Here is a 12,470-nt window from a genome sequence, read left to right as displayed (position 1 = left end):
ATCCTGGAGTGGGTTACCATTTCCTTCTTCAGGGGATCTTCCTGACCCAGGGATTGAACCTTGGTCTCCTGCATTGGCAGGCACATTCTTTACCACTAGCACCACCTGGGAAGTCTCTTATACATGAGCTATGTAATATCAATTATGTAATGCTAATATAATACACATTTACACATACAAATACATATGTGTACTTATGTGTTTGTTTACCTTAACATATCAGGGATTACAGTGACCCATTGATAATAACAACTGTCATAGTTCCATTAATGCTACTTGAGTACTGAAATGTAGTAATTTGTCGTTACAACCATGAAAAGACTAATACTGGCTTGGCCAAAAATCTCGTTTTGGAAAAGCCAGAACCAACTTTTTGGCCAACCCAATACTATATCATTGTAAGTAACAAAATGAATATGAAATTTTCTTAAAAAAGGGCCTAAATGAGAGAGATGGTGCTTGGGGCTCTCGGGCGGGGTAGGAGGGAGGCGGTTAACCTGGGAACCAAACGGGCTGTTGAGACATCCATCCCTCGGCACAGAAAGCCCTGCCAGGTGCGCTGTGCCGGGGCGGCAACGGGCAGAGGGTGACCCCAAGCAGCCCCAACACCCTCCCCACAGACAGCGCTGGTGGACGTGCCGGCTAATCTCTGCGTCTCTGGGTCCCCATCTGTGAACAGCAGCAGCTAGACTCCCCTCTTCAGACCTACGCTGTGAGCACTTCTGATGGCACACACGGAGATCACACAGAAGCCGGCTAGTGACATCAGCCGTCCATTCTTGTTGCATGATCCGTATGACAGAGTCACAGGGACAGACATTTTGAGATAGAGAGGCCTTATTTTTTATAAGACACACCCTGCAGATAGATGCACATAACAGAAAGTATACACACGAAGTCTCAAAACAAGTACTCGTTTAAAAAGTGGCCAAAGATGGAAAGAGTGTCCATCCCAATGAGCCACAAGGGTCTTATGGAACCTGGGGCTCTGGGGTAGACGCCTTACAACTCTCACTACTGGGAGGAAGTGAAAAGCGGTGGGAACCACGACCAACTCAGCTGAGCGGAGAGCATAGCGCCCCCGGTGAGCGCTCCCCACGGCTGGCAACAAGCCCCACTGCGCATCCTAAGGGTAGAGACCCAACCACGGGGGAGGAAGCCAGACACCTTGCGAAAAAGGCAGGGCTGAAAGCTTTCCAAAGAAAATAATAATTAGGAGTAATAAAACCACAGATGGAAATTTTAAGTATACCTGCTCACCAAAAGAATTTCCAAGCTTAAGTTTTAAGATACAGATACATGTTTGCAATTCAAAGAACTGCATGACCCAGACTTTGTTATTTTAGAGAGACATGATAGCAGAAAATAGAAGTTTTAAATTACCTTTGGTACAGCAAAATATATTACATAGTAATGTTAGAAGAAAGATTATTTGAAAGCTCCATGTTTGGTGAAAATGCTCCTTTTAAAATTCTTCACATGAAGAAAACTTTGATTGTGGGTATGGATCATTTGATCCAGCTTTTCTACTTTTTCATAACTAATCTAAAAGTATTTATTGTGCTTTCAAAATATCAAACACCACAGGTAACCAAACTGGTAAGCCTCAGTTAAAAAAGCAAAGATGCTTGTACTCATCTGTTTCCCTCCAAATGAACAGATTCCCCCTCCAAATGATGTATTTAATATTCCAAGCAGAATGCAATTAGATTATTTATAAATGTTGATATCTAACAATTCAACAAAAACTTAGTAAAAAAATATTTTTACCTCACTTTGAAAAACTTGGAAGTGAGTCAATAACCAATTGAACATACTTGTTGATTTAACTGATTTATCTGATTTTAATATACCCAGAACTTTTCTTTCCTCTGAAAGATGTATGTTCTTGCTAAAAATTTAATAAAATCAGCCTGGAAGGAGAAAACCGCAAATTCACGGGTAGGCAGTTTGGAGATTTCTAGTTCCAAAGTAATGGCTTATATTAAAAACAAACAAACAAACAAAAAACCCTCATATCCCTGGCCTTGATTAATTAACGGGGAAATAAAAATATTTTTTCACTTCCATTGGTATGTTTGAATCCTTTGCCTTTCTTATATTTTACAGTTTAGAGTCTGAGCAAGGCTCACTTGCTAATTTTATTTACTAAGAGCTAAAACCAAACTAAAAGGCTTGGCGAACATTATTAGTAACACACCAATCACACATTCATTAACTTTTATACTACTAGATTTAACTGTGACCTTTCTTTCCAGTGGCTCAGACAGTAAAGAATCTGCCTGCACTGTGGGAGACCTGGGTTCAATCCTGGGTTGGCAAGATACCCTGGAGGAGGGCATGGCAATACACCAGTATTCTTGCCTGGAGAATCCCATGGACAGAGGAGCCTGGCGGGCTGCAGTCCACGGAGTCACAAAGAGTCACACAGGACTGAGCGCCTAAGCACCGTGTTCACTATGTACTAGCACTTACTTTCCAAAACTCATTTGAGGTTGACTGATCTATTCACTCCTCTAGCAAAGACACACTAAGTGTTTGCTGAATGGAGCTGGGCAGTCTGTGCAGACCGCGAGGGTGAAGGCTGACCGGCCACCTGCCTGCAGGGGGGACATATTAGGGCATGCAGAAACACCCTCAGCATGTGTAAATTTCTGCTTCGGAGTGGGTCTTCAGTTCAGTTCACTTCAGTTGCTCAGTCGTATCCAACTCTCTGCGACCCCATGGGCTGCAGCACACCAGGCTTCCCTGTCCATCACCAATTTCCACAGCTTACTCAAACTCATGTCCATTAAGTTGGTGATGCCATTCAACCATCTCATCCTCTGTCGTCCCCTTCTCCTCCCGCCTTCGATCTTTCCTAGCATCGGGGTCCTTTCCAATGAGTCAGTTCTTCACATCAGGTGGCCAACGTATTGGAGTTTCAGCTTCAGCATCGGTCCTTCCAGTGAATATTCAGAACTGATATCCTTTAGGATGGACTGGTTGGATCTCCTTGCAGTTCAAGGGACTCTCAAGAGTCTTCTTCATCACCACAGTTCAAAAGCATCAATTCTTTGGTGCTCAGCTTTCTTTATAGTCCAACTCTTACATCCATACATGACTACTGGAAAAACCATAGCTTTGACTAGAGGGACCTTTGTTAGCAAAGTAATGTCTCTGCTTTTTAATATTCTGTCTAGGTTGGTTATAACTTTCCTTCCAAGGAGCAAGCGTCTTCTAATTTCATGGCTGCAGTCACCACCTGCATTGATTTTGAAGCTCCCCAAAATAAAGTCTCTCACTGTTTCCACTGTTTCCCCATCTATTTGCCATGAAGTGATGGGACCAGATGCCATGATTTTAGTTTTCTGAATGTTGAGCTTTAAGCCAACTTTTTCACTCTCCTCTTTCACTTTCATCAGGAGGCTCTTTAGTTTTTCTTCCTTTTCTGCCATAAGGGTGGTGTCATCTGCATATCTGAGGTTATTGATATTTCTCCAGGCAATCTTGATTTCAGCTTGCGCTTCATCCAGCCCAGCGTTTCCATGATGTACTCTGCATAGAAGTTAAACAAGCAGGGTGACAATATACAGCTTTGCCCTACTCCTTTCCCAATTTGGAACCAGTCTGTTGTACCATGTTCAGTTCTCACTGTTGCTTCTTGACCTGCATACAGATTTCTCAGGAGGCAGGTCAAGTGTTCTGGTATTCCCATCACTTGAAGAATTTTCCACAGTTTGTTGTGGAAAAAGCAGAAGTAGATGTTTTTCTGGAACTCTCTTGCTTTTTTGATGATCCCATGGATGTTGTCAATTTGACCTCTGGTTTCTCTGCCTTTTCTAAATCCAGCTTGAACATCTGGAAGTTCATGGTTCATATACTGTTGAAGCCTGGCTTGGAGAATTTTGAGCATTCCTTTGCTAGTGTGTGAGATGAGTGCAATTGTGCAGTAGTTTGAGCATATTTTGGCATTGCCTTTCTTTGGGATTGGAATGAAAACTGACTTTTTCCAGTCCTGTGGCCACTGCTGAGTTTTCCAAATTTGCTGGCATATTGAGTGCAGCACTGTCACAGCATCACCTTTTAGGATTTGAAATAGTTCAACTGAAATTCCATCACCTCCACTAGCTTTGTTCATAGTGATGCTTCCTAAGGCCCACTTGACTTCACATTCCAGGATGTCTAGCTCTAGGTGAGTGATCACACCATTGTGGTTTTCTGGGTCATGAAGATCCTTTTCGTATAGTTCTTCTGTGTATTCTTGCCACCTCTTAATATCTTCTGCTTCTGTTAGGTCCATATTATTGTGCCCATCTTTGAATCAAATATTCCCTTGGTATCTCTAATTTTCTTGATGAGATCTCTAGTCTTTCCCATTCTATTGTTTTTCTCTATTTCTTTGCACTGATGACTGAGGAAGGCTTTCTTATCTCTCCTTGCTATTCTTTGGAACTCTGCATTCAAATGGGTATATCTTTCCTTTTCTCCTTTGCCTTCAGCTTTTCTTCTTTTCTCAGCTATTTATAAGGCCTCCTCAGACAACCATTTTGTCTTTTCCATTTCTTTTTCTTGGGGATGGTCTTGATCACTGCTCCTGTACAATGTCATGAACTTCTGTCCATAGTTCTTAAGGCACTCTGTTTATCAGATCTAATCCCATGAATCTATTTCTCACTTCCACTATATAGTCATAAGGGATTTGATTTAGGTCATACCTGAATGGTCTGGTGGTTTCCCTACTTTCTTCAATTTAAGTCTGAATTTAGCAATAAGGAGTTCATGATCTTAGCCATAGTCAGCTCCCAGTCTTGTTTTTGCTGACTATATAAAGCTTCTCCATATTTGGCTGCAAAGAATATAATCAATCTGATTTCAGTGTTGACCATCTGGTGGTGTCCATGTGTAGAGTCTTCTCTTGTGTTGTTGGAATAGGGTGTTTGCCATGATCAGTGCATTCTCTTGACCTGCTTTGTTTTGTACTCCAAGGCCAAATTTGCCTGTTACTCCAGGTTATCTCTTGACGTCCTAGTTTTGCATTCCAGTCCCCTATAATGAAAAGGACATCTTTTTTGTGTGTTATTTCTAGAAGGTCTTGTAGGTCTTCATAGAACTGTTCAACTTCAACTTCTTCAGCATTACTGGTTGGGGCATAAACTTGGATTACTGTGATACTGAATGGTTTGCCTGGGAAATGAACAGAGATCATTCTGTCATTTTTGAGATTGCATCCAAGTACTGCATTTCGGACTCTTTTGTTGACTATGATGGCTACTCCGTTTCTTCTAAGGGATTCTTGCCTATAGTAGTAGAGTGGGTCTCCAAGATCTAATATTTCAGGGTCATCATTACCTTTACTCTTTTTCCCTCAATTTGTCCTGGACATTTTTAAAATGAGGAAATGGATCATAAATACTAATAAAAAGAGTACACATAGGAGAGTTATTCATTGCTTCCTTTTGTTGCTGTTAATGAAATAAAGTTGGACAGCTATTGCAACAATCAGGGAAAATTACTCCCTAATGAAAAATACTTCATCTGGCTATCCATGGGAAATTATGAAATATGGAAACTACTATCAGTTAACCTCAGAGGATGAGTTTTTTAAAAAAATATTGGAGCTGATAGAAACTTCATCTTCATTCTCTAGATAAATGATGAAGGTTAGTGAATGGTTTCTTAGAAATGACTTATCTTATCTTTTCAAATCTGTGAGTTTTCATTCATATTTAAGAGAGATTTGGAAAAAGAAGAACTCTGAGGGGTAGAAACACTACTATTTTCCTCCCAGGCATGATCTCATTCTTAACTTTGTCGATAGATCCCAGATATGCAGTTTGCCATTATAAAGGACCTTTTTACAATGGACAGGGATTAAAAAAATCATCAGTCAGGGTGCTCCAGTTAACTTGACTCAGCAGAGTTCAAAACTCAGCCAGTTTCTGCCCAGACGGACGACCCAGGAGACTGAACGCCATCGCATATTAAACACAACATCCAGATAGGCCATCCACCAGGAATTACTTGTGGAATGCATAATTCTTTGTTTTCCCATGTTTGCAGATCATCGATCAAAAATCTATGAATGACAAGACTCAACTTCAGAGAACAGTAGACTATAGGGGAAAGGACTTCTCTTTGAAAAGTCACTTAAAGAGACATTTTTTGTTCTTTTCTAACAGGAAGATCTTGGTGCATTATTTAGAACAAAACGATACATCAATTGTGCCCAACTGCTAACATCTTTGAAAGGTCAGTCAATAAAGCAAATGGGTGCGCAGCTTCCAAGATTCTCAGGACAGAGAAGGGCCCCAGAACACCCAAGATGCTGCGTCCACCCCCTTAGAACACGGCTGCCTCACAAGCAGTCCTGAAGATGAGTCTATTTAAGATGTTCCTGAAAGGAGCTTATACTCAGCATGCTGCTGCTGCTAAGTCTCTTCAGTCATGTCCGACTCTGTGTGACCCCGTGGACTGTAGCACACCAGGCTCCTCTGTCCCTGGGACTCTCCAGGCCCGAACACTGGAGTGGGTTGCCATGCCCTCCTCCAGGAGATCTTCCCGACCCAGGGATCGAACCTGCATCTCTTAGGTCTTTAGCATTGACAGGTGGGTTCTTTACCACTAGCACCACCTGGGAAGTCCATACTCAGCATCGGAAAAATAATAATCACACTGACATTGTCGAAAGAATGTTCAAAATTCTGGCTTGGAAAACAACTGCTCCCTTGGAGCCTGGTTACTTAAGACACTTCTGTACTCTGTTTCTTGACTAGCAGTGGTAACCTTCATCTTAAGAAAAAGAAGGCCCAGTAAATAGGAGCATTAACATATTCTGCTATCAATGCTTTATTTTTAAATCATTAGTAGAATGTTGATTCTTTTTAGTTAAGGCAAATAAACCTTAATGATTCTTTTTTTTTTTTTAAAGGAGATTGTTTCAGGGCTTCCCTGGTGGCTCAGTGGCAAGGAATTTGCCTGCCAATGCAGGAAGCAAGGATTCGATCCCTGATCCAGGAAGATCCAACGTGGTACAGAGCAACAAAGCCACAACTATTGAGCCCAAGTTCTAGAGCCCGGGAACCACAACTACTGAGCCCACGTGCCATGACTACTGAAGCCTGTATGCCTACAGTCCGTGCCTACAACAAGAAAAGCCATCACAGCTGAAAGCCCACACTCTGTGACTAGAGAGCAGACCCTGCTCTCCGCACCTAGAGAAGAGCCCATGCAGGAACAAAGACTCAGCACACACAAAATCAATAAATAAAATTATTATGTGTTTTCAATTATTCTATTGAAGTATAGTTGATATACAAGGTTATGCTAATTTCTGCTGTGCCACAGACTGATTCAGTTATACATATGTATACATTCTCTTTCATGTTCCCTTTCATTATGGTTTATCACAGGATATTGAATATAGTTCCCTGTGCTACACAGTGAGACCTTATTGTTTGATGATTCTATTTTTTTAGTAAAATATGGTGAACATTTAAGTATACAGAACTATGACATTTATTGAGTTACAGTTACCAGAATCGACTTCTTCTGTCTCAGTGAGACACATGAATCGAATGTATTGAGGAGGGAATTGTGCAACACTTGGCTAAAGGAGGAAATCATCACCAGTCATCAACTGAAAGAATTCAGCTGATAAGAATGCATTTAAAAACACACAGATGTGGGACTTCCCTGGTGATCCAGTGGTTGAGAATCCATCTTGCAATTCAGGGGACCCATGTTTGATCCCTGGTCAGGAAACTAAGATCCCACATGCTGCAAAGCAACTAAACCTGTGTGCCACAACTAGAGTTTTCACACTGCCACAAGAGATCCCACGTGCCACAACCAAGACCTGAGGCAGCCAAGCAAATAAGCAAATAAATGTAAATAGAAAACACAGGCGTATAACCGCCCCACGCACCCCACAGTTACCTTGGACAACTCCATGCCTGGCCCACACTGCTTGCACAGAACACAGCTTCCTGACTGGTCCCTGAATTCCTGCTGTCCACAGTCTCCTGTCTCACAAATCACTCCACATGCCTAAAAAAAAAAAACACATTTCACAAAACGTTATCTTAAGGTGAGGTAATTCTGTTTTTCACAAGAAGGGAACAGTATCTTCAGTATTATTGACATAACCACTGAAGGTAAACATTAATTCAGAGTGAGGCCAATTCAGTTTCCACTTTAGGAAGGAAAACCACTTTCTGGAAAAGTCAGAGAAACAATTCAAGCCCGAGTCCTTTCTCTGCTTCTGAACGAGAACTCCCCTTTTCTGGAATCAATCGCCATCTTCTTCCTACACATTTGTGAACCCAAGGTAAAAACTGCTAGAAGCTGTTCTCTTTTCTAAGTGAGAAGATGACTTAAAGAGCAGTTATGCAGAGACCCAGGGTACTTCTTCAACTGGAAAAATTCTGAATTTAAAAATCGTTATTTTTAAATTTTTAATATAAACATATTCAGCTATAATGAATTGAATAATAAATAAATAAATGGAATACGTAGACTGGACTCAAGAACTCTGCCATTATCTTTTAGACATATCCAAAATCCAACTTTGATGCAGTAGTTTCCACCTTTAAGTTGAATTACATTTACTTAGAGTCCATCATTCAAAAAATTCTGACAATATTAAGGTCAGTAAAATTCCTGATAATTATGATGATGACAAAAATGGCCAAATCCTCTGCTCTTCAAAGCAAAAGTGTTACTTTCCTATTGATTGCCATTTTGCCACTTAAATGGAACCTAACAATATCCTTTTTCTAAAAATTGAAGTATTGTTGATTTTCAGTGTTGTGCTAATTTCCGCTGTATAGCAAAGTGACTCAATCATACATACATAATTACACATATATATGTATGCATAAATGTTAAAGTCATTTCAGGTGTGTCTGACTCTTTGCAACCCCATTAACTGTTAGCCCGCCAAGCTCCTCTGTTCATGGGATTCTCCAGGCAAGAATACTGACGTGGGTTGCCATGCCCTCCTCCAGAGGATCTTCCTAACCTAGGGGATCGAACTCATATCTCTTACGTCACGATATATGTATATACTTTATTTTTTAATATTCTTTTCCTTTACGGTATGTCACAGGATATGAACATAGTTCTCTGTGCTATACAGTAGGACTTTTTGTTTACCCATCCTATATGTAACAGTTTGCATCTGCTAACCCTAACCTCCCATTCCATCCAAGTCTGTTCTCTATGTCCTTACAATATACTTTGGTTCACATGATAGGTCTTAAATGGAAGGACTATCTACTTTGCAAAAACAAAGGTTGTAAGTTATTTTCAAGATACAGACTTTATTTCTTCTTTTACCTAAAAACAGTTAAGTTTATATGCACTCATCTTACAAAAGTACGTATATCTGCTTCTTAATAGCTGGTGTTTCATTAAAAAGTGTTGGAATTAATAGAATCTCAGACTGGTGACAACATTCAGTTCAAACTCTCATGCCAAGCAAAGGCCCCCTCCGTAATATTCCTGATGCTAATTCTGTTGCCCTAAATGAAAACTAAGAGCGTCAGGAGGCACGGGCGGAATAGAGACTGGAGTGAGTGTGTAATGCTCTTTACACGGAGGTGCATAGAATGGGCTTTAGTGATGACAGCATGGGCAGTTATTCAGTACACACTGCCTCCACTCGAAGCAAATATCTACAGTGATGTCATCCAACCTCCTTAAATAAAATCCCAGCCTTATCCTCTAGAGTAAGCAGGAGGGAGAATTCAAGGTGGGGTTCAAGATCCTAATGGGGGGCTAAAGGTCTAGTAATCACCTCCAGCCTCTCTTAACCACACTTGACAACCAACCTTAGAGGAAAGTGTTAGTCGCTCAGTTGTGTCCTAATCTTTGTGACTCCATGGGCAGCCCACCAGGCTCCTCTGTCCATGGGATTCTCCAGGCAAGAATACGGGAGTGGGTTGTCATTCCCTCTTCCAGGGAAATCTTCCTGACACAGGGATTGAACCTGGGTCTCCCGCAATACAGGATGATTCTTAACCTTCTGAGCCACCAGGGATTGGTTTCATTTGAGGGAGAGAGAATATTCCTTCCACCACAAAGACACTGCATTTGCTTTGAGAAAGAAATGCCACAGCCTCTCTCGTGGACCATTTCTTCCAATATTTAACAACCTCAACTTAAGGAAGGGTTGTTTTCCTCACATCTAGCTGCATCCCAGACTCCAATCTGACCCCACTTCCCCTCACTCTGTCTTCCAAGAAGACCTCAGGAACTGTCTTTGGTGTCATTAATCCTTTTTATATTTGTAGATCATGACTGCATCTCCAGACCGAATGCTTCAGTAATTCTTTTGAACACATTCAAAGACCTTTTGTGTGAAAGCTTTCAAAGGTTACAATTCTCTATCTGTCTTTGATGCTTTTTGAAGTCAAAATGGATATAAATAATCACATAAAACAATAGCATTTAAGAATCAACTCCAAATTCTACATGGACTGTGAAGTCATGGGCTCCAAGCTAGAATCTAAACCTTGTTAGCATCTAGGCTGTGCTGTGAGAGGCATCTGCCTGTAAGCCCATGAAGCATCATTATCTTGGGGCTACAAGTAATGCCATGACTTGATGATCTCATCAAGATTGAAATAAATAAGTGCAATTATTGCCACAAAAGTCAAGACCCAACAATAGCCTCTGACTTATTAATTAAATGCAACAATGATAAAAGGAATTTGAAAGAAAATTTTGAAGATATGGGGTTAAAAATTGGAATTAGATTGGGTCCTAGTTCTATGAATTTTTCCCCTACATTCTTATGAAAGTAAAGAGTTGACTTACCAAACAGGCTAGTAAAACTACAACTGTGAAAGATTTCTGTTGCCTGAGTAGCACCTTTGAAGCCATTGCTCTTAGTAAATGTATTTCTGGTTGAAGAGCTCTAAAAGGGAAGAAGATACAGTTAAAGTTAATATCAGTAGTGACTGTGCTTTGTATTTACTACACAGTGCTACCATTTACTATATACACTAGTAAAACAATGCTATTTAGTATGTTAGTAAAACAAAATATCATTTATGTTTTAAAAAGGACTTATCTTTTTCAAAGATACCAGAGATAAATATTAAACAATTCTTTAATAATTTAGGTTATGAGAACTGAAGCTTTGTCAACCTACACAGTACACAAAAAATACCTACTGGCTCTGAATTCCTAGGCTACAGATGCCTTTATTTCCTTTCTGTCCAAATCTCTACAGTGTCAACTTCACCCAGCAGAAAATTACATTCAAACTCACAGAAACTTCCCATTTATATGGGTTTAGTCATATAGGATGATACCAATGATAAAATAACAACACATGCTAAGCACACAATGCCAGGTACTATTCTTAGCAGAACTCATTTCATTTTCACAACTACCCTAGAAGGTAGATGCGGTCATTATCTCCATTTTAGAGATGGGGGAACAGAGGCTCATTAAGGGCTGAGTCACTTGCCTTGGGTCACACTGGTGGTAAGAGGCAGAGCTGGATGCCAACCCCGGTGGCTGGCTCCAATGTCCCCATGACAGACACCGTGAAATCAACCTGCTCCATTTAATAAAAACTGCATATATGTACCATAGCTTTCCTATCCATTCATCTGCTGATGGGCATCTAGGTTGCTTCCATGTCCTGGCTATTATAAACAGTGCTGCGATGAACATTGGGGTGCATGTGTTTCTTTCAGATCTGGTTTCCTCGGTGTGTATGCCCAGGAGTGGGATTGCTGGGTCATATGGCAGTTCTACTTCCAGTTTTTTAAGGAATCTCCACACTGTTCTCCATAGTGGCTGTACTAGTTTGCATTCCCACCAACAGTGTAAGAGGGTTCCCTTTTCTCCACACCCTCTCCAGCACTTATTGCTTTGTAGACTTTTGGATAGCAGCCATTCTGACTGGCGTGTAGTGGTATCTCACTGTGGTTTTGATTTGCATTTCTCTGATAATGAGTGATGTTGAGCATCTTTTCATGTGTTTGTTAGCCATCTGTATTTCTTCTTTGGAGAAATGTCTGTTTAGTTCTTTGGCCCATTTTTTTATTGGGTCATTTATTTTTCTGGAATTGAGCTGCAGGAGTTGCTTGTATATTTTTGAGATTAATCCTTTGTCTGTTTCTTCCTTTGCTATTATTTTCTCCCATTCTGAAGGCTGAAAGCTATGGTACATATACACAATGGAATACTACTCAGCCATTAAGAAGAATACATTTGAATCGGTTCTAATGAGATGGATGAAACTGGAGTCCATTATACAGAGTGAAGTAAGCCAGAAAGATAAACACCAACAGTATACTAATGCCTATATATGGAATTTAAAAAGATAGTAACGATAACCCCATATGCAGGACAGAAAAAGAGACACAGATGTATAGAACAGACTTTTGGACTCTGTGGGAGAAGGTGAGGGTGGGATGATCTGAGAGAATAGCATTGAAACATGTATATTATCAATTGTGAAACAGATTGCC

The 12,470-nt window shown here is 40.5% G+C and overlaps 1 protein-coding gene across 3 annotated transcripts in view; it reads right to left on the bottom strand.

Moving 5' to 3' along the window:
- The window catches only part of TNFRSF19 (TNF receptor superfamily member 19), a 90,886-nt gene that overhangs the window by 57,254 nt on the left and 21,162 nt on the right, over positions 1–12,470 (bottom strand). For all 3 annotated transcript variants that reach the window (XM_070471678.1, XM_070471677.1, XM_070471679.1), the window contains 2 exons: positions 10,801–10,900; positions 7,918–8,028 (listed from right to left, as the gene is read on the bottom strand). In XM_070471678.1, coding sequence (XP_070327779.1) covers positions 7,918–8,028; positions 10,801–10,866 — 177 coding nt within the window. In that variant the 5' untranslated portion in view covers positions 10,867–10,900. The remainder of the gene's footprint in view (positions 1–7,917; positions 8,029–10,800; positions 10,901–12,470) is intronic.

This window comes from Odocoileus virginianus, chromosome 8 (genome assembly GCF_023699985.2).
Source record: "Odocoileus virginianus isolate 20LAN1187 ecotype Illinois chromosome 8, Ovbor_1.2, whole genome shotgun sequence".
In the NCBI taxonomy this organism is placed as follows: Eukaryota; Metazoa; Chordata; class Mammalia; order Artiodactyla; family Cervidae; genus Odocoileus; species Odocoileus virginianus.
This window is presented reverse-complemented; position numbering and strand designations above follow the sequence as displayed.